We start from the raw sequence: 24,108 nt of genomic DNA, 5'->3' as shown, positions 1-24,108 counted from the left end.
CGAGAGCATCCTGGCGGGCTGTATCACCGCCTGGTATGGCAACTGCACCGCCCTCAACCGTAAGGCTCTCCAGAGGGTAGTGAGGTCTGCACAACACATCACCGGGGGCAAACTACCTGCCCTCCAGGACACCTACACCACCAGATGCTACAGGAAGGCCATAAAGATCATCAAGGACATCAACCACCCGAGCCACTGCCTGTTCACCCCGCTGTCATCCAGAAGGCGAGGTCAGTACAGGTGCATCAAAGCTGGGACCGAGAGACTGAAAAACAGCTTCTATCTCAAGGCCATCAGACTGTTAAACAGCCACCACTAACATTGAGTGGCTACTGCCAACACACTGTCAATGACACTGACTCTACTCCAGCCACTTTAATCATGGGAATTGATGGGAAATGATGTAAATATATCACTAGCCACTTTAAACAATGCTACCTTATATAATGTTACTTACCCTACATTGTTCATCTCATATGCATACGTTGATACTGTACTCTATATCATCGACTGCATCCTTATGTAATACATGTATCACTAGCCACTTTAACTATGCCACTTGGTTTACATACTTATCTCATATGTATATACTGTACTCGATATCATCTACTGTATCTTGCCTATGCTGCTCTGTACCATCACTCATTCATATATCCTTATGTACATATTCTTTATCCCCTTACACTGTGTATAAGACAGTAGTTTTTTTGGAATTGTTAGTTAGATTACTTGCTCGTTATTACTGCATTGTCGGAACTAGAAGCACAAGCATTTCGCTACACTCGCATTAACATCTGCTAACCATGTGTATGTGACAAATAAAATTTGATTTGATTTGATTTGGCCAGTGTGGTTCTGTCTGTCTGTGGTCTGACTGGGGCCAGTGTGGTCCTGTCTGTCTGTGGTCTGACTGGGGCCAGTTTGTTCCTGTCTGTCTGTGGTCTGACTGGGGCCAGTGTGGTGCAGTCTGTGGTTCTGTCTGTCTGTGGTGCTGTCTGTCTGTGATCACTCACGTTTCAGAATGTTCCTCTGCTCCAGTTCCTCAGTACTGGGCCTCTGACTAAGTCGTCTGTGAGGGACAGAGAGGGAGAAGGAAGTGAGACAACACCACTGTGATTAGTTCCCCAAAAGCTTTGTAGCACTAGGATCATTTTAAGTCCCTTGGATGAAAGATGATTTTAGTGCTACCAAATTTTCAGGAATCTCACACCAGAACAGTTATTTCATATTAGATATAATCTTGATGACAAACAAATACTGTAGGTTTTGGAGACTTGGCTCCATCACATCTCATTATTCTATCCACAACTTTAATAGCCCACCCAGGGTAATGTTATCAACCCCCCACTGATGAGTGGAAACTTAGAAGAAGCCACGGGTTATACCCACAGCAAGTCATGCCGGGTCTTCTGGAGTGGTGGATCCCAAAGCTAGAGACACCTACTGCTGCTTCAGACAGTGGTGTGTGTCAGTGTTTCCTCTGGAAACATGCGTAGCAGTGGGGGGAAAAGGAGTGAGGGGAAAAGGTCGCGGAGGGGGGTTGAAGAGGGTGGGTCCCTCCTATCATTTTTATGTTGAAGGACTGAGGAGCTCAGTTCTGGTGACTTTTTAAAAGGATGAATTTAATGAATTGTAAAAAATTATGCTGACACCATCTAAAATAGAATTTCCACCTCCAGAAATTAGCCCAATAACACATTAGTAAAATTATTTTAATATATTGGGCCATGTACAGTATATATCTTATGCATGGTCCATATTATCAGCTATGCTATTAGCAATAAACATTATCACCTTTATCCCAAACTGATGCTGCCAAACGCAAATAAATAGGCTGAAGCATGGGTTTGCCTATCTGCATTTACCCTATTGGGCTAATCATTAGCCAGACCTCAAATGTGATCTTTCAACTAGTTATTATCATATTGATTCATTTTATGTCCCAAAAAACGTGCATAAACTCTGAATATGATTTAGGCCTACCTGTTAGGGTAACTTAGGGTAACTTGCCACCTGGGGTAAAAAGCCCCCTGCCTGTACTTCTCACAGAAACCACGTCATGTCACAATTCTTCCCCCAACACTTTCCCTGTTTCCACTACTCTTGCTCAACAAAAAATATTATCTCTCATCACAATTTTTTTAATGTCATTCCAAAGAAATGATTTTGAGGTAGAGAGGCCTACAACTAACCAGTGTTACATTTAGCCCCACTCTCCCCTATGCACACTGCGAATTGCAGAGTGGTAATGTGTAACCATGCGTCTGTTAAAAACCCCAGGTTTAAAATGGCGTATTTCACGCATATTTATGAGTTGAGAAATAAATAAAGTAGGAATGAAAAGCTGGGATTCCCAAACGAAAGCCATTAAAACTGTTGTTTTCACGATTGCAAGAATTGTTGTGCATTGACTACTTGTCAGAATGCATGTTTCCATCCCTGTGGCACTTATAACATGAATGCGCCACGAGAGGAATATTTATTTATCCGACTTGTTAAAAAGATTTATCTAGCCGACTAGGTAAATAGATCAACTATTCTACTATAGGGTTGTTAGATTTTTCCAGTAATTGTTCGTTTTGTTTTCACAGGAATTCATGTTCCATTGTTGCGTGGCGGCAACGATTTTGCCATTGCGCAGCACCACAGGAAAATGAGTGTAGCGGAAACACCGGTGTGTGTGTGTGTCTGTGTGTGTATATGTGTGCATGACTCCAGGGGTGTACTCTGTACCTCACTAGCTTGGAGTGAATCTGCTGGCGGAGTTCCTGCCTCTCGGTCTCAGAGGTACGAGGCAGGATGTTCTTCTCCTCCAGCTCTCTCTTGCTGGGCCGGTTGCCAAGTCTGATGGCCAGGGTGTCCCTGCGGCGGATCTTACTGGCTAGAGAGCCTACAAAACCAATAATAGTCATGTAAATTCAGCTAGCCCCCCAGTTTTATACTGTAGGAAAGTGTTCTGTGCAGTACATATACTAGTACATATAAAACCTCCCTGAAAGAAACACAAGAAGTGACATTGTTTTCAACTGTGTTTTGGTTGTTCCTTGTCCATGTGTCTAGTCCTTGTGTTTAGTCCTTGTTTCTAGTCCTTGTTTCATGGGTGTTTTCCGTATTTCTATCACTGTAAAAGTGAAATCTAAGCAAGCCTAAATATCTTATGGAGGGATAATTCACTTAAAATATGTTTCTTTTATTTTTTTTACCAAGCAAAATTATCTCACATCATTGGCAGATCATTTTTTGTTGTTAATTAGAAATAAGCTAAATTAAGATATGTTTCAAGATATTTTACCTTAAGACGATTAAAATAACTTGGTTAATAAAATCAAATCAGCAAAAAGATCTGCCGTAAGATCATTTAGCTTGGTAAGAAAAGAACAACACTTATTTTAAGTGAATTATACCTCAATATAAGATATTTAGTCTTGCTTAGATTTCACTTTTTGCAGTGAGTGCACTAGTGGCTATGGATTAATTTGTTGCAAAGGCTGGACAGCATACATGAAGACTGACTGACTAAAGGCTAGAATGCAATTAGCTGTAAGCTTCTATATCTGTGACAGATTCCTTACTGGTGGTATACTCGTCCTCCTCATCCTCGTCCTCTTCTTCGTCTCGGTAGAGGATGGGCCCATCTGAGTCTGAGTCGCTGACTATGGAGTGGTAGTCAGACTCCGTAGTACTGTCTGGGATGACTGTAACCTCTGGGCTCTCCAGGTTAACACTGTGGAGCTTCTCACCAATCCCATTGGTAGGCCTGGAATCATATAATCAAAACTCTGATAAAGCTTTCTTACTTGACTGATTCTTGTCTATTGATTGATTTATCATGTCCATTGTTGTCCTCGTTGCTTAATGGAAAATGGCGATTAAAAATTTTAGATATATTGTGTATAGACCAAAACGCTGGTGAAAACAGGCCTTTTCTTTCCCAAAAGGTTTTTCCTCATGAACCTGGCATCATGCAAGAGAAACTATCCTATATCCAATGGTTGAAGGCATACTTCACAGACAGGGTTCTGTGACTTACAGCAGGGGTTCCCAAACTTTTCACTCAAGCCCCCCTTCCAGCATTGGGGAACATCCCACGCATGACCAAGTGCAATACCCCTGGCAAATGATCCAGTTTCTCTGGGAGAATAAGTGTATATCAGTCAATTATACAGTACAATATTCCACACAGAATAGCTTTTTACACTGCTGTGCTGTCTTCTGAATCTGCAGTACTGTCTGACTCCCAATGCTGCTGACCATTTACACGTGCAGTAAGACTTACATCATCCCTTCGATGGAGTTTTGTAAAGCATACTGTATTATTATGGTAATCGTGATTGCAGTAAAGAGCTTTCCTACCAATACCACCTGATTTCATTCCAAAGTTTCATAAGAGCAAACATGATGTAAGACACCCTTTTATTTTCGTCAGCTACTACCAGCCTGGGTCAAATATATAACTCAACTACTTTCAAATACTTGAAATGCACTTGATTTAATTGGCCTGGTTTGATAGAACAAATGGAATGATCCCAAAAGTGCAGAATTCAAGCTACAACAAGTGTACCTCAAATATCTCAAATACTTTGAAATATGTCTGCGTTTGACCCAGGTCTGCTTCACTTTATGAACTCAGACCTGCTATATGGACGCAAAGTGCACAACTCAAAACCCTTGTAGCAGGAGACAGCTAGAACTAGTTTCCCTTCCATTCCTGCATGTACAATATGACGGAGTGTGTTTCCCGCATACAGATGTAAGACCTTCATTTGAGCCAGTTTGCTACAGCAGGAAAAAAATCTTGCAGCAACAGGAAATGTGAAATGTTATGCGGATTATAATTAATGAACATTTTTGTGGGGGTTGATACATTTTTCGTAAGGGAAAATCAAGTCTGATTTCTAAGTGGAAATTACAAACTTCAGAATACTTTTTAAACCTCAAGTACACTATCAGTTTAAAATGTCCTGCATTGCAGGAAAGTTCTCAAGTAACAGGGTGATCAAATTAAGACCCTACATCTGTAGCAGGATGCTCATGATAAACAAGGCCATGCTTAATCAGATGCGTCTCAAAACTCACAACCTTTTCTAATGAATGTCGTTCTCTGAGATGATGAAAGAACATTGCCATGCTTCAATATAGATTTTCAGCAAGCATCTGTTCAGCTGCTCCAGTAGGTGTTTGGAGTACAGTAGCTAGCAGAATACCACAGTACAGCCTGGGAACATACTTCAAATATAATGAGACTTCAACTATATGGTTCTGTCTGCAAGAATGTTCATACAACATAAATTTTATTATAATTCTGTTGTTCATACCCTTATGAAGTGGCTTTGTAGCATTGCTGAACAATAACATTTTCTGTGCTGTTTTTTCTCTGTACGAAACCCCATAAAATGGCTTTTCTGCACTAGAGACATACCTCCGATTTTTCTCTAAGTCATGGTCTTCATCCCCCGACTGTTGCTCATGGTCACCTCCTCCATCTTTCCCAGTCCCCAGGGCTTCCTCCGTGGAGCTCTCACTTTGAGACTCAGTGAAGGAAGTGTCCTCAGTGGTGCTGTTGACAAGGGGTGCTTTCTCTCCAGGGTCCTGAGGACCAGCACCTGAGGCATTGTCTTTATCCACCCCAGGCAGAGAGGAGTTATCCTGAGCAGCAGGCCTGCCCTCTGGGCCAGAAGAGGGATCCTCCTTACCCCCCTGGTTCCCATCCCCAGGACCCGTGAGCCGTCTTTCACCTGGTAGGCTGTCTGTGTCTGGGGAGGCCTTGGGGGCTCCAGAGAAGCGGGAAGGGTCAGTTGCTAGTTGGAGCTCGCGCTTGTTGGTCTTCTCTGTCCCGGTTGGATTGGCAGGCCTGTCCTTCGAGATCTTTGTGTTACACTGTGTGGACGATGAGGAGGATGAGGACTGGGCCGTGGTCTTGGATGTGCCTCCAGTTTTCTTAGGATGAGAGGATTTGGCTAAGAGGAGAGGAAACTTCATTAGGTTTATTTGAAACAACAGCAAAAACTGGCTGATGTCCTGTTGTATTTTATGCGCTTTTGTTTTTGCTGTCATTTTAAATGACGAGCCCAGGGACTTCAGACGAACATGAGCCTTTTGTTTAAATCTGGAACATTAACAGTCAATGATATAACAAATATATATATACACGTTCTATAGAATGTTGTGGTCATGTGATAGAAATAGAAGAGTAAAATAATAATAATAATTTGAGTGTTTTATAAGCACACGTTTTTTTGCATATCCCAACTCTCCCTGACACACCGTCGGAGAGTGGGGTCACGGCCAGGGTCAGGGTAAGCCATGGTCAGCACAACGAAGAGCTGCTGGCAAAACGCACGAAAGTGCTGTTTGAATGAATGTTTACGCGCCTGCTTCTGCCTACCACCGCTCAGTCAGATACTTAGATACTTGTATGCTTGTATGCTCAGTCAGATTATATGCAACGCAGGACCAGCTAGATAATATCTAGTAATATCATCAACCATGTGTAGTTAACTAGTGGTTATGATTGATTGTTTTTTATAAGATAAGATGAATGCTAGCTAGCAACTTACCTTGGCTTACTGCATTTGCATCTGCGTAACTCCTTGTGGAGTGCAACAAGAGAGAGGCAGGTCGTTATTGCGTTGGACTAGTTTACTGTAAGGTTGCAAGATTGGATCCCCCGAGTTGACAAGGTGAAAATCTGTCGTTCTGCCCCTGAACAAGTTAACCCACCGTTCCTAGGCCGTCATTGACAATAAGAATGTGTTCTTAACTGACTTGCCTAGTTAAATAAATCGGCGCCCAAAAATACCGATTTCCGATTGTTATGAAAACATTCCGATTAATCGGTCGACCACTAGAAGCCACTGCTCCAAAACCGCCATAAAAAAGCCAGACTATAGTTTGCAACTGCACATGGGGACAAAGATTGTACTTTTTGGAGAAATGTCCTCTGATCTGATGAAACAAAAATAGAACTGTTTGGCCATAATGACCATCGTTATGTTTGGAGGAAAAAGGGGGAGGCTTGCAAGCCGAAGAACACCATCCCAACCGTGAAGCACGTGGGTGGCAGCATCATGTTCTGGGGGTGCTTTGCTGCAGGAGGGACTGGTGCACTTCACAAGATAGATGGCATCATGAGAAAATAAAATTATGTGGATATATTGAAGCAGCATCTCAAGACATCAGTCAGGAAGTTAAAGCTTGGTCGTAAATGGGTCTTCCAAATGGACAATGACCCCAAGCATACTTCCAAAATTGTGGCAAAATGGCTTAAGGATAACAAAGTCAAGGTATTGGAGTGGCCTTCACAAAGCCCTGACCTCAATCCCATAGAACATTTGTGGGCAGAACTTGAAAAGTGTGTGCGAGCAAGGAGGCCTACAAACCTGACTCAGTTACACCAGCTCTGTCAGGAGGAATGGGCCAAAATTCACCCGACATATTGTGGGAAGCTTGTGGAAGGCTACCTGAAACGTTTGACCCAAGTTAAACCATTTAAAGGCAATGCTACCAAATACTAATTGAGTGTATGTAAACTTATGACCCACTGGGAATGTGATGACAGAAATAAAAGCTGAAATAAATCACTCTCCACTATTTTTATTATTATTAATTATTATTATTATTTCACATTCTTAAAACAAAGTGATGATCCCAACTGACCTACGACAGAACATTTTTACTAGGATTAAATGTCAGGAATTGTGAAAAACTGAGTTTAAATGTGCAGTTGAAGTCAGAAGTTTACATACACCTTAGCCTAAGACATTTAAACTCAGTTTTTCACAATTCCTGACATTTAATCCTAGTACAGATGTGCTACCTGGATTATATTGGAGAGGCTTCAATTAAAGAACACCCTCTGTGTTCTGTTAGACAAGTAACTCTTTATCCACATTATAGCAGGGTGTGTAAAGCCATAACACATATGTTTTCCAGCAGCAGACTATGATCGTTAATGTCAAAAGCCACACTGAAGTCTAACAAAACAGCCCCCACAATCTTTTTATCATAAATTTCTCTCAGTCAATCATCAGTCATTTGTGTAAGTGCTGTGGTTGTTGAATGTCCTTCCCTATTAGTGTGCTGAAAGTCTGTTGTCAATTTGTTTACTGTAAAATAGCATTGCATCTGGTCAAACACAATTTTTTCAAAAAGATTACTAAGGTTTGGTAATATGCCGATTGGTCGGCTATTTAAGCCAGTTAAAGGGGCATTATTGTTCTTAGGTGGGAGAATAACTTTTGCTTCCCTCCAGGCCTGAGGTCACACACTTTCTAGTAGGCTTCAATTGAAGATATGGCAAATGGGAGTGGCAATATCGTCCACTATTATCCTCAGTAATGTTCTATCCCAGTTGTCAGACCACCAGTGGGTTGCCATTTTTGATAGACAACAATTTTTTCACCTCTTCCACACTCACTTTACAGAGTTAAATATTACTTGTCTTTCATAATTTGGTCAGATATACTTGAATGTGTAGTGCCAGCGTTTGTTGCTGGCATGTCATGCCTAAATTTGCTAATCTGAATGAGCAATCTGATTCAGTGAATGATGGAAGTGGGAATTTGCCCTTTTGCCTCAAATTTCATTTAAGGTGCTCCAAAGGTCATATTGTGGCTAGAGGTGGTATTGTAGATACAGGCCGTATTGTGGATAGAGGTCGTACTGTGGATACAGGCCGCATTGTGGATACAGGCCGCATTTTGGATACAAGGCCACATTTTGGATACAGGCCGCATTTTGGATACAGGCCGCATTTTGGATACAGGCCGTATTGTGGATACAGGCCGAATTGTGGATACAGGCCGAATTGTGGATACAGGCCGAATTGTGGATAGAGGTTGTATTTTGGATACAGGCCGTATTGTGGATAGAGGTTGTATTGTGGAAACGCCATTTGGTAGATATACCGAAGCTATTCAAAACCAAATTAACTACTGTCACTCAACAGGAGAGCAATGTGAATTCAATAAACTGTCACTCAACAAGAGAACAATGTGAACTCAATGAACTGCTGTCACTCAACAAGAGAACAATGTGAACTCAAACTACTGTCACTCAACAAGAGAACAATGTGAACTCAAACTACTGTCACTCAACAAGAGAACAATGTGAACTCAATAAACTACTGTCACTCAACAAGAGAACAATGTGAACTCAATAAACTACTGTCACTCAACAAGAGAACAATGTGAACTCAATAACCTACTGTCACTCAACAAGATAACAATGTGAACTCAATAACCTACTGTCACTCAACAAGAGAACAATGTGAACTCAATAAACTACTGTCACTCAACAAGAGAACAATGTGAACTCAAACTACTGTCACTCAACAAGAGAACAATGTGAACTCAATAAACTACTGTCACTCAACAAGAGAACAATGTGATCTCAATAAACTACTGTCACTCAACAAGAGAACAATGTGAACTCAAACTACTGTCACTCAACAAGAGAACAATGTGAACTCAAACTACTGTCACTCAACAAGAGAACAATGTGAACTCAATAACCTACTGTCACTCAACAAGAGAACAATGTGAACTCAATAACCTACTGTCACTCAACAAGATAACAATGTAAACTCAATAACCTACTGTCACTTAACAAGAGAACAATGTGAACTCAAACTACTGTCACTCAACAAGAGAACAATGTGAACTCAATAAACTACTGTCACTCAACAAGATAACAATGTGAACTCAAACTACTGTCACTCAACAAGAGAACAATGTGAACTCAATAAACTACTGTCACTCAACAAGAGAACAATGTGAACTCAATAAACTGTCATCCAACAAGAGAACAATGTGAACTCAATAAACTACTGTCACTCAACAAGAGAACAATGTGAACTCAATAAACTGTCACTCAACAAGAGAACAATGTGAACTCAATAAACTGTCATCCAACAAGAGAACAATGTGAACTCAATAACCTACTGTCACTCAACAAGAGAACAATGCGAACTCAATAAACTACTGTCACTCAACAAGATAACAATGTGAACTCAATAACCTACTGTCACTCAACAATAGAACAATGCGAACTCAATAAACGACTGTCACTCAACAATAGAACAATGTGAACTCAATAAACTACTGTCACTCAACAAGAGAACAAAGTGAACTCAATAAACTACTGTCACTCAACAAGAGAACAAAGTGAACTCAATAAACTACTGTCACTCAACAAGAGAACAATGCGAACTCAATAAACTACTGTCACTCAACAAGAGAACAATGTGAACTCAATAAACTACTGCCACTCAACAAGAGAACAATGTGAACTCAATAAACTACTGCCACTCAACAAGAGAACAATGTGAACTGTGAATGTGAATCATAAAATACATAGTTTGGCAGGCATGCCCATCACATGCAACACTATTGGCCCTGAGTAGCATAGTTTATTCTAATGGGGTCAAATGAGACATGTGGACGGACGGACGGACGGACAAACGGACGGACGGACAGACAGACGGACAGACGGACAGACAGGACGGACAGACAGGACAGACAGGACAGACAGACAGACAGACAGGACAGACAGGACAGACGGGACAGACGGACAGACAGGACAGACAGGACAGACAGGACAGACAGGACAGACAGGACAGACAGGACAGACACACACAAACACGACATGGCCACGCAGGACCTGGGGAACCAAACGATCCTATGAACCAGATCCTCATGCACCAAAGACAAAAAGAAACCACATGAGCAAGGGTTCTCAGAGGCAGACAGCAGAAAGACAGCAGGCAGACAGCAGGCAGGCAGAAGGCAGGCAGGCAGACAGCAGGTAGGCAGCAGGAAGGCAGCAGGCAGACAGCAGGCAGACAGCAGGCAAACAACAGACAGATGCAGGCAGGCAGAAGGAAGGCAGCAGGCAGAGAGGCTGCAGGCAGACAGCAAGCAGGGGAACACAAATGGGACACATCGTCTCATTGTAGTGCTCTGCTGTGTAAAAGTCTTTGCAGGCAACACTCTGTACACACTCTTCTCACTTCCCTTTTTGCTACAAAAAAACAAAAACTTTCAACTACTGTAAATCCTCAGCCTATTCTAGTATGGACACTACCATTCATTCCTGAGGGGGGACAAGGATGGATGGACTGATACTGATGGACGGAGGGAGGCCTTCCACATGCGAAGACGGGTTTTGCATGCAAACAGGCTTCTCTCTCGCTCTCTCCCAACCAACCAGCACCACTGATACTCACCGCTCCCACGGTAATTGTTTCGAGGGTTTTGTTTGTGGGACAGAGCAGTAGCTTGCTTGCCTGTGCTTTTGCCCAGCTTTTTACCCTCCATGGTTCCGTCCCTGCGCCCTGCTGTAACCCCACCAGCTGATTTGGGAGTTGCAGTGGTAGGGCTTTTTTGGGGGGCCTCCCGCGTTCTGGCCTGGTTCGTTCTGGCCTGGTTCCCATTTGGAGTAGCTTTGTTTTCATTTCTCACTATGAGGGTAGAGGAGGGGGAGCAGAGCAACCTCTCCTGTCATATACCAACACCCAGATGGAGGGAGTCAGACAGACACAGTCTCACTAATAATCGTAAAAGTGGGGAACATAAAGTCGTTGCATTATGTGCATATCGGAGGAATGAAGAAAGGTCTAACAAACCCTTAAGCTGTGACCTGACCTCCAACCTAACGTGTGTTTACAGTGCCATATGCAAAAGCATTCACCCCTGTTGGCATTTTTCCTATTTTGTTGCATTACAACCTGTAATTTAAATATATTTTTATTTGGATGTCATGCTATGGACATACACAAAATAGTCCAAATTGGTAAAGTGAAAAGAACATTTTAAAAAATGTAAAACTGAAAAGTGGTGTGTGCATATGTATTCACCCCCTTTGCTATGAAGCCCCTAAATAAGATCTGGTGCAACAAATGACCTTCAGAAGTCACATAATTAGTTAAATAAAGTCCACCTGTGTGCAATCTAAGTGTCACATGATCTCAGTAGATATACACCTTTTCTGAAAGGCCCCAGAGTCTGCAACACCACTAGGCAAGGTGCACCGCCAAGCAAGCGGCACCATGAAGAGAGGCAACAAAGAGACCAAAGATAACTCTAAAGGAGCTGCAAAGCTCCACAGCAGAGATTAGAGTATCTGTCTATAGGACCACTTTAAGCCGTACACTTCACAGAGCTGGGCTTTACGGAAGAGTGGCAAGGAAAAAGCCATTGCTTAAGAAAAAAATAAGCAAAGACGTTTGGTGTTCGCCAAGAGGCATGTTGGAGACAATGAGGAATACCTATGTAGGAATGCTGTTCATCGACTACAGCTCAGCATTTAGCACCATTGTACCCTGGGTCTCGACCTTGCCCCGTGCAACTGGGTCCTGGACTTCCTGACGGGCCACCCCCAGGTTGTGAAGGTAGGTAACAACATCTCCACCCCGCTGATCCTCAACACTGGGGCCCCACAAGGGTGCGTTCTCAGCCCTCTCCTGTACTCCCTGTTCACCCATGACTGCGTGGCCTTACACGCCTCCAACTCAATCATCAAGTTTGCAGACGACTCTACAGTGGTAGGCTTGATTACCAACAACGACGAGACAGCCTACAGGGAGGAGGGGATGGCTCTCGGATAACCTCACACACAATGTCTAACTAACTACAATGTCAACTAAACAAAGGAGATGACTTCAGGAAACAGCAGAGGGAGCAGCCCCCTATCCACATCGACGGGACAGTAGTGGAGAAGGTGGGAAGTTTTAAGTTCCTTGGCGTACACATCACGGAAAAACTGAAATGGTCCACCCACACAGACAGCGTGGTCTCTTCAACCTCTGAAGGCAGACGAAATTCGGCTTGCCACCAAAAACACTCAAACTTTTACAGATGCACAATTGAGAGCATCCTGTCGGGCTGTATCACCGCCTGGTACGGCAACTGCTCCGCCCTCAACCGCAAGGCTCTCCAGAGGGTAGTGAGGTCTGCACAACGCATCACCGGGGGCAATCTACCTGCCCTCCAGGACACCTACACCACCCGATGTCACAGGAAGGCCAAAAAGATCATCAAGGACAACAACCACCCAAGCCACTGCCTGTTCACCACGCTATCATCCAGAAGGCGAGGTCAGTACAGGTGCATCAAAGCGGGGACCGAGAGACTGAAAAACAGCTTCTATCTCAAGGCCGTCAGACTGTTAAACAGCCATCACTAACATCAAGGGGCTGCTGCCAACATACTGACTCAACTCCAGCCACTTTAATAATAAAAAAATGGATGTAATAAATGTATCACTAGCCACTTTAAACAATGCCACTTTATATAATGTTTACATACCCTACATTACTCATCTCATATGTATATACTGTACTCTATACCATCTACTGCATCTTGCCTAAGCTGTTCGGCCATCACTCATTCATATATTTTTATGTACATATTCTTATTAATTCCTTTACACTTGTGTGAAATTGTTAGGTTAGATTATTTGTTAGCTATTACTGCATGGTCGGAACTAGATGCACAAGCATTTCGCTACACTCGCATTAACATCTGCTAACCATGTGTATGTGACAAATTAAATTTGATATGATTTGAGAAGATACTCTGGTTAGATAAGACCACCATCATGCTGTGGGGATGTTTTTCATCGGCAGGGACTGGCAAACTGGTCAGAATTGAAGGAATGATGGATGGTGCTAAATACAGGGAAATTCTTGAGGGAAACCCGTTTCAGTTTCAGTCTTCCAGAGATTTGAGACTGGGATGGAGGTTCACCTTCCAGCAGAACAATTTAAGTCCATGTTGTAAGGCAACAAAATAGGAAATATGCCAAGGGGGGTGAATAATTTCACAAGCCACTGTATATCGGAGGTATGAAGAAAGGTCTAACAAACCTTTATGATGTGACTTGACCTCTAACCTAACGTGTGTGTTTATATCGGAGGGGACAAAAGTAGAAGACAAATGTCAATCTAGTATGGACTTATAAAGTATATCTTATGGGGTCAACATAGGAGAATTTCTCTCCACATTCTTACTCATCTGAGCTGTCACGACCATGCTCCCGATGCATTCATTAAAGCAGCACATTATTATTGCCAGGCATTGCCCTCAGTGCTTGGGCATGATGAGGATGAGATGAGATGAGATGAGGCATAGTCTGAGTATCTGCCCTGACAGGGCGCCAAGTGGCTCTGTAATGAACTGAGAACTCAATTGAATCAGTTTTCCTGACCTGCATTGACCAGCTGAACCACTCTGAATGTGTCATTGGAGAGAGATCTAGCCGGTCATTCCAGTTTGTCTTTGGTCTTACGTGGGGAGCAGTGGAGTGGCTTACTATTGATCTGAAGAGGCCAGAGCTCTGGCTCCAGTGGTATGATCAGTAAGAGTACAGAAGGCATTTGATCATTGCAGAAGTGACAGACTCGTTTGACCTGCAGGTCTTAAGAATAAGCGATTTCTACTCTTTAATTTCTCTATCCAAGCATCAAGGGGATTTAACATAGAAGGTGTATCTGGATACATTCTGCTGCAGTGTGCAGCCCTGTGCCGATCAGCCATCTGCTAAAAGATGAACAACGATGGATACATCTTAATGGATATGGGGTGGAAAAACCAGTACAAATTGAATTGAGAAACCCCCACAACACGTTAAAAGCTTCAGATGGCAATACTCCTGCAGGTCTAACAGGGTAATATTGGCCATCAGTGGATGGGTTATTGCTCTGTTCAGACTCATGCTTGGAGGTCAAAGCCAAAATAGGAAACGCTAGTGGACACATTATTCAATCAAACACTGAATGGATTTAGACCTTGCCATTTCATTTAGCTTTGGCCTGCTTACAGACAAACGTGTTAAAAGCATTCCAGTATACCTGCTTTGTCTTCAGAATTCTCTGACTCTTCGGTCTTCCCCTCTGAAGGCGTTTCAGGAGACTCTATGTCAACTTTGACCTCCTCTGACCCCAGACTAAGCGTGGCGTGGCCATTTAGAGTTTCAGGGTTCACTGGGTCCTCTGGTCCTAAGGAAACATTTAACAGGGGGTGATATGAAGCTATTTTACTATTTTACATCCACTCAGTATACAGTACACACGAGGAATACAAGGAGGCTTCTGGCTTGAGACATTTACGTTTACCATGAGATTAACTCCCTTAAGAACAAAATGTCATTTTTCATCCTTGAAGATTTGAAGTAAGGTTAAATTAGAATGTAACAATGTAGGGGGAGGGGGGGATGTTACTGAGGGCAGCAACAGAGTCCTCTCCTGGGCCTCATTACTCTTGCTCTTCAGTGACTACCAGGAGGACAAACAACTTAGATGGTACTGCAGTTTGGGTTTCTTCCCCATCGTAGCAACAGCTAACATCAGGGAGTTTTCCACTGGTTATAAAAACACAAACTTGTTGATTCAGGTAAATTGTTAGTAGAGGACAGCAGCTCGTGTGAGAGTGGTTTTTGGCATGACAATGCCACAGAGGGAAACAGGGGATTGGGGGAGGGCCTTAAACAAATGCACGCTGTTAAATACATTCATTTTCCCACCGTAACTCTCACCTTGATCAGGAATGAGGACTCCTCGTCTTATCAGCTCCTCTCGACTTTGCCTCGTGGAGATTTTCCTCTCCAGAACTATGGAGATGAGCAAGGCAGAGTTAATCATTGGCCAGATGTAATCATTCATTTTGTGATCTTTGCAATGACATGGTAGGATATTACCCAGTGTGTACACACGCACACACACGCACACACACACACACACACACACTATATGTACAGCAGGGATGAAATAAAAGTCCAGGAAACATTACACAGAAGAATACAACTAGAACAGACCATGTGACAGATGGACAGCTTAGGGTCAAGGAGCCATGATGTAGTAGGGAAAGTAGACCATTAAATAAGTCAATTCTGTAAAAAAAATATATAATAACAGCATTTGTGTTCAAAAGTCGATTATCACAACAAAAGATGACCTTGAGAAGGCCTTCCTACTACTAGCCAGACAGGTATGACACAGACAACAGAATTGGGTTCCAGTAGTATTGTTTTTCTTTAAATAGCTGTCCGACCCAGCTGGCATTCAGACAGGCTCAATCAAATGGTCAAACTATTTGAAGCCAGGTCTAGTATGACATGAATAGCTCAACAAGATTGCATATGATGATCAGTTATCACTTCATTTAGTTCTGTGTTACATCATTCATAGTACAGAAACAGTGGAGGATGCTTGAGAAATTAAACCCATGATTACACTCACTCCTGTCAAACCTGCCCCTAGCCTGCTGATATTCTTTTAATCAAGCTTCACATTTTTACATAAATGTCAAATCCACAAGATATACTTTAGTTAGGGTATACACTATGTAGTTTGCCCGGAATGGCAGAGTCACGCAAGATGCAAACCAATAGATTCAAACTTTGCGGGGATGTTAATCATGTGAGGGGATAGCGAATGGCACAAGTTTCATGTCATGTTTGGCATGAAAACATGTGGAATGACAACGATGAAGGAGTTGGCGACAGCATAATACATGAAAACATGTGGAATGACAACAATGAAGGAGTTGGCTACAGCATAATACATGAAAACATGTGGAATGACAACGATGAAGGAGTTGGCTACAGCATAATACATGAAAACATGTGGAATGACAACAATGAAGGAGTTGGCTACAGCATAATACATGAAAACATGTGGAATGACAAAGGAGTTGGCTACAGCATAATACATGAAAATGAAGGAGTTGGCTACAGCATAATACATGAAAACATGTGGACAACAATGACAATAATACATGAAAACATGAATGACAACAATGAAGGAGTTGGCTACAGCATAATACATGAAAACATGTGGAATGACAACAATGAAGGAGTTGGTTGGCTACAGCATAATACATGAAAACATGTGGAATGACAACAATGAAGGAGTTGGCTACAGCATAATACATGAAAACATGTGGAATGACAACGATGAAGGAGTTGGCTATAACATGAAAACATGTGGAATGACAACAATGAAGGAGTTGGCTACAGCATAATACATGAAAACATGTGGAATGACAACGATGAAGGAGTTGGCTACAGCATAATACATGAAAACATGTGGAATGACAGCAAAGGAGTTGGCTACAGCATAATACATGAAAACATGAAATAGAAAACATTGGAATGACAGCATAATACATGAAAACATGAAAACATGTGGAATGACAACAATGAAGGAGTTGGCTACAGCATAATACATGAAAACATGTGTAATGACAATGATGAAGGAGTTGGCTACAGCATAATACATGAAAACATGTGGAATGACAACAATGAAGGAGTGGAATGACAACAATGAAGGAGTTGGCTACAGCATAATACATGAAAACATGTGGAATGACAACAATGAAGGAGTTGGCTACAGCATAATACATGAAAACATGTGGAATGACAACGATGAAGGAGTTGGCTACAGCATAATACATGAAAACATGTGGAATGACAACGATGAAGGAGTTGCATAATACATGAAAACATGTGGAATGACAACGATGAAGGAGTTGGCTATAATACATGAAAACATGTGGAATGACAACAATGAAAACATGGAATGTTTGGCTACAGCATAATACATGAAAACATGTGGAATGACAACAGATGAAGGAGTGAAGGAGTTGGCTACAGCATAATACATACAGCATAATACATGAAAACATGTGGAATGACAACGATGAAGGAGTTGGCTTCAGCATAATACATGAAAACATGTGGAATGACAAAGATGAAGGAGTTGGCTACAGCATAATACATGAAAACATGTGGAATGACAACGATGAAGGAGTTGGCTACAGCATAGTACATACAGCATAATACATGAAAACATGTGGAATGACAACGATGAAGGAGTTGGCTACAGCATAATACATGAAAACATGTGGAATGACAACGATGAAGGAGTTGGCTTCAGCATAATACATGAAAACATGTGGAATGACAACAATGAAGGAGTTGGCTACAGCATAAAACATGAAAACATGTGGAATGACAACGATGAAGGAGTTGGCTACAGCATAATACATGAAAACATGTGGAATGACAACAATGAAGGAGTTGGCTACAGCATAATACATGAAAACATGTGGAATGACAACGATGAAGGAGTTGGCTACAGCATAATACATGAAAACATGTGGAATGACAACAATGAAGGAGTTGGCTACAGCATAATACATGAAAACATGTGGAATGAAAGAGTTGGCTACAGCATAATACATGAAAACATGTGGAATGACAACAATGAAGGAGTTGGCTACAGCATAATACATGAAAACATGTGGAATGACAACATGAAAACATGTGGAATGACATGAAATGACAACGAGTTGGCTACAGCATAATACATGAAAACATGTGGAATGACAACGATGAAGGAGTTGGCTACAGCATAATAAAAAACATGAAAACATGAAGGAGTTGGTGGAATGACAACGATGAAGGAGTTGGCTACAGCATAATACATGAAAACATGTGGAATGACAACGATGAAAGAGTTGGCTACAGCATAATACATAAAGCATAATACATGAAAACATGTGGAATGACAACAATGAAGGAGTTGGCTACAGCATAATACATGAAAACATGTGGAATGACAACGATGAAGGAGTTGGCTACAGCATAATACATGAAAACATGTGGAATGACAACGATGAAGGAGTTGGCTACAGCATAATACATACAGCATAATACATGAAAACATGTGGAATGACAACGATGAAGGAGTTGGCTACTGCATAATACATACAGCATAATACATGAAAACATGTGGAATGACAACGATGAGAGTTGGCTTCAGCATAATACATGAAAACATGTGGAATGACAAAGATGAAGGAGTTGGCTACAGCATAATACATTAAAACATGTGGAATGACAACGATGAAGGAGTTGGCTACAGCATAGTACATACAGCATAATACATGAACACATGTGGAATGACAACGATGAAGGAGTTGGCTACAGCATAATACATGAAAACATGTGGAATGAAAGAGTTGGCTACAGCATAATACATGAAAACATGTGGAATGACAACAATGAAGGAGTTGGCTACAGCATAATACATGAAAACATGTGGAATGACAACAATGAAGGAGTTGGCTACAGCATAATACATGAAAACATGTGGAATGACAACAATGAAGGAGTTGGCATAATACATGAAAACATGTGGAATGACAACGATGAAGGAATTGGCTACAGCATAATACATACAGCATAATACATGAAAACATGTGGAATGACAACGATGAAAGAGTTGGCTACAGCATAATACATGAAAACATGTGGAATGACAACGATGAAGGAGTTGGCTACAGCATAATACATGAAAACATGTGGAATGACAACAATGAAGGAGTTGGCTACAGCATATAATACATGAAAACATGTGGAATGACAACGATGAAGGAGTTGGCTACAGCATAATACATACAACATAATACATGAAAACATGTGGAATGACAACGATGAAGGAGTTGGCTACAGCATAATACATGAAAACTGTGGAATGACAACACTGAAAAAGTTGGCTACAGCATAATACATGAAAACATGTGGAATGACAACAATGAAGGAGTTGGCTACAGCATAATACATGAAAACATGTGGAATGAAAGAGTTGGCTACAGGATAATACATGGAAACATGTGGAATGACAACAATGAAGGAGTTGGCTACAGCATAATACATACATAATACATGAAAACATGTGGAATGACAACGATGAAGGAGTTGGCTACAGCATAATACATGAAAACATGTGGAATGACAACAATGAAGGAGTTGGCTACAGCATAATACATGAAAACATGTGGAATGACAAGTTGGCGATGAAGGAGTTGGCTACAGCATAATACATGAAAACATGTGGAATGACAACGATGAAGGAGTTGGCTACAGCATAATACATGAAAACATGTGGAATGACAACAATGAAGGAGTTGGCTACAGCATAATACATGAAAACATGTGGAATGACAACGATGAAGAGTTGGCTACAGCATAATACATGAAAACATGTGGAATGACAACAATGAAGGAGTTGGCTACAGCATAATACATGAAAACATGTGGAATGACAACGATGAAGGAGTTGGCTACAGCATAATACATGAAAACATGTGGAATGACAACGATGAAGGAGTTGGCTACAGCATAATAAATGAAAACATGTGGAATGACAACGATGAAGGAGTTGGCTACAGCATAATACATGAAAACATGTGGAATGACAACAATGAAGGAGTTGGCTACAGCATAATACATGAAAACATGTGGAATGACAACGATGAAGGAGTTGGCTACAGCATAATACATGAAAACATGTGGAATGACAACGATGAAGGAGTTGGCTACAGCATAGTACATACAGCATAATACATGAAAACATGTGGAATGACAACGATGAAGGAGTTGGCTACTGCATAATACATACAGCATAATACATGAAAACATGTGGAATGACAACGATGAGAGTTGGCTTCAGCATAATACATGAAAACATGTGGAATGACAAAGATGAAGGAGTTGGCTACAGCATAATACATTAAAACATGTGGAATGACAACGATGAAGGAGTTGGCTACAGCATAATACATACAGCATAATACATGAACACATGTGGAATGACAACGATGAAGGAGTTGGCTACAGCATAATACATGAAAACATGTGGAATGAAAGAGTTGGCTACAGCATAATACATGAAAACATGTGGAATGACAACAATGAAGGAGTTGGCTACAGCATAATACATGAAAACATGTGGAATGACAACAATGAAGGAGTTGGCTACAGCAGAATACATGAAAACATGTGGAATGACAACGATGAAGGAATTGGCTACAGCATAATACATACAGCATAATACATGAAAACATGTGGAATGACAACGATGAAAGAGTTGGCTACAGCATAATACATGAAAACATGTGGAATGACAACGATGAAGGAGTTGGCTAATAATGAAAACATGAAAACAAGGAGTGTGGAATGACAACAATGAAGGAGTTGGCTACAGCATAATACATGAAAACATGTGGAATGACAACGATGAAGGAGTTGGCTACAGCATGAATACATGAAAACTGTGGAATGACAACACTGAAAAAGTTGGCTACAGCATAATACATGAAAACATGTGGAATGACAACAATGAAGGAGTTGGCTACAGCATAATACATGAAAACATGTGGAATGAAAGAGTTGGCTACAGCATAATACATGGAAACATGTGGAATGACAACAATGAAGGAGTTGGCTACAGCATAAAACATGAAAACATGTGGAATGACAACGATGAAGGAGTTGGCTACAGCATAATACATGAAAACATGTGGAATGACAAATGACAATGAAGGAGTTGGCTACAGCATAATACATGAAAACATGTGAAAACATGTGGAATGACAACGATGAAAGAGTTGGCTACAGCATAATACATGAAAACATGTGGAATGACAACGATGAAGGAGTTGGCTACAGCATAATACATGAAAACATGTGGAATGACAACAATGAAGGAGTTGGCTACAGCATAATACATGAAAACATGTGGAATGACAACGATGAAGGAGTTGGCTACAGCATAATACATACAGCATAATACATGAAAACATGTGGAATGACAACGATGAAGGAGTTGGCTACAGCATAATACATGAAAACTGTGGAATGACAACACTGAAAAAGTTGGCTACAGCATAATACATGAAAACATGTGGAATGACAACAATGAAGGAGTTGGCTACAGCATAATACATGAAAACATGTGGAATGAAAGAGTTGGCTACAGGATAATACATGGAAACATGTGGAATGACAACAATGAAGGAGTTGGCTACAGCATAATACATGAAAACATGTGGAATGACAACGATGAAGGAGTTGGCTACAGCATAATACATGAAAACATGTGGAATGACAGCAATGAAAGAGTTGGCTACAGCATAATACATGAAAACATGTGGAATTACAACGATGACGGAGTTGGCTACAGCATAATACATGAAAACATGTGGAATGACAACAATGAAGGAGTTGGCTACAGCATAATACATGAAAACATGTGGAATGACAACGATGAAGGAGTTGGCTACAGCATAATACATACAGCATAATACATGAAAACATGTGGAATGACAACGATGAAGGAGTTGGCTACAGCATAATACATGAAAACATGTGGAATGACAACGATGAAGGAGTTGGCTACAGCATAATACATGAAAACATGTGGAATGACAACGATGAAGGAGTTGGCTACAGCATAATACATGAAAACATGTGGAATGACAACGATGAAGGAGTTGGCTACAGCATAATACATGAAAACATGTGGAATGACAACAATGAAGGAGTTGGCTACAGCATAATACATGAAAACATGTGGAATGAAAGAGTTGGCTACAGCATAATACATGAAAACATGTGGAATGACAACAATGAAGGAGTTGGCTACAGCATAATACATGAAAACATGTGGAATGACAACGATGAAGGAGTTGGCTACAGCATAATACATGAAAACATGTGGAATGACAACGATGAAGGAGTTGGCTACAGCATAATACATGAAAACATGTGGAATGACAACGATGAAGGAGTTGGCTACAGCATAATACATGAAAACATGTGGAATGACAACGATGAAAGAGTTGGCTACAGCATAATACATAAAGCATAATACATGAAAACATGTGGAATGACAACAATGAAGGAGTTGGCTACAGCATAATACATGAAAACATGTGGAATGACAACGATGAAGGAGTTGGCTACAGCATAATACATGAAAACATGTGGAATGACAACGATGAAGGAGTTGGCTACAGCATAATACATACAGCATAATACATGAAAACATGTGGAATGACAACGATGAAGGAGTTGGCTACTGCATAATATACATACAGCATAATACATGAAAACATGTGGAATGACAACGATGAGAGTTGGCTTCAGCATAATACATGAAAACATGTGGAATGACAAAGATGAAGGAGTTGGCTACAGCATAATACATTAAAACATGTGGAATGACAACGATGAAGGAGTTGGCTACAGCATAGTACATACAGCATAATACATGAACACATGTGGAATGACAACGATGAAGGAGTTGGCTACAGCATAATACATGAAAACATGTGGAATGAAAGAGTTGGCTACAGCATAATACATGAAAACATGTGGAATGACAACAATGAAGGAGTTGGCTACAGCATAATACATGAAAACATGTGGAATGACAACAATGAAGGAGTTGGCTACAGCATAATACATGAAAACATGTGGAATGACAACGATGAAGGAATTGGCTACAGCATAATACATACAGCATAATACATGAAAACATGTGGAATGACAACGATGAAAGAGTTGGCTACAGCATAATACATGAAAACATGTGGAATGACAACGATGAAGGAGTTGGCTACAGCATAATACATGAAAACATGTGGAATGACAACAATGAAGGAGTTGGCTACAGCATAATACATGAAAACATGTGGAATGACAACGATGAAGGAGTTGGCTACAGCATAATACATACAGCATAATACATGAAAACATGTGGAATGACAACGATGAAGGAGTTGGCTACAGCATAATACATGAAAACTGTGGAATGACAACACTGAAAAAGTTGGCTACAGCATAATACATGAAAACATGTGGAATGACAACAATGAAGGAGTTGGCTACAGCATAATACATGAAAACATGTGGAATGAAAGAGTTGGCTACAGCATAATACATGGAAACATGTGGAATGACAACAATGAAGGAGTTGGCTACAGCATAATACATGAAAACATGTGGAATGACAACGATGAAGGAGTTGGCTACAGCATAATACATGAAAACATGTGGAATGACAACAATGAAGGAGTTGGCTACAGCATAATACATGAAAACATGTGGAATGACAACGATGAAGGAGTTGGCTACAGCATAATACATGAAAACATGTGGAATGACAGCAATGAAAGAGTTGGCTACAGCATAATACATGAAAACATGTGGAATTACAACGATGAAGGAGTTGGCTACAGCATAATACATGAAAACATGTGGAAT

General features: G+C 41.0%; 1 protein-coding gene across 4 annotated transcripts in view; it reads right to left on the bottom strand.

Annotated features, from left to right (window-relative positions):
* The window catches only part of LOC112234618 (phosphatase and actin regulator 2), a 74,340-nt gene that overhangs the window by 5,933 nt on the left and 44,299 nt on the right, over window positions 1-24,108 (bottom strand). For all 4 annotated transcript variants that reach the window (XM_024402841.2, XM_024402842.2, XM_024402844.2 and 1 more), the window contains exons 3-8: window positions 15,532-15,606; window positions 14,849-14,995; window positions 5,420-5,957; window positions 3,573-3,757; window positions 2,734-2,890; window positions 1,014-1,069 (exon numbers count right to left, since the gene is read on the bottom strand). In XM_024402841.2, the coding sequence (XP_024258609.1) occupies window positions 1,014-1,069; window positions 2,734-2,890; window positions 3,573-3,757; window positions 5,420-5,957; window positions 14,849-14,995; window positions 15,532-15,606 (1,158 nt within the window). The remainder of the gene's footprint in view (window positions 1-1,013; window positions 1,070-2,733; window positions 2,891-3,572; window positions 3,758-5,419; window positions 5,958-14,848; window positions 14,996-15,531; window positions 15,607-24,108) is intronic.

Source organism: Oncorhynchus tshawytscha, linkage group LG01 (genome assembly GCF_018296145.1).
Source record: "Oncorhynchus tshawytscha isolate Ot180627B linkage group LG01, Otsh_v2.0, whole genome shotgun sequence".
In the NCBI taxonomy this organism is placed as follows: domain Eukaryota; kingdom Metazoa; phylum Chordata; class Actinopteri; order Salmoniformes; family Salmonidae; genus Oncorhynchus; species Oncorhynchus tshawytscha.
The sequence above is the reverse complement of the archived record's forward strand: the minus strand, read 5'-3'. Positions and strand labels throughout refer to the sequence as shown.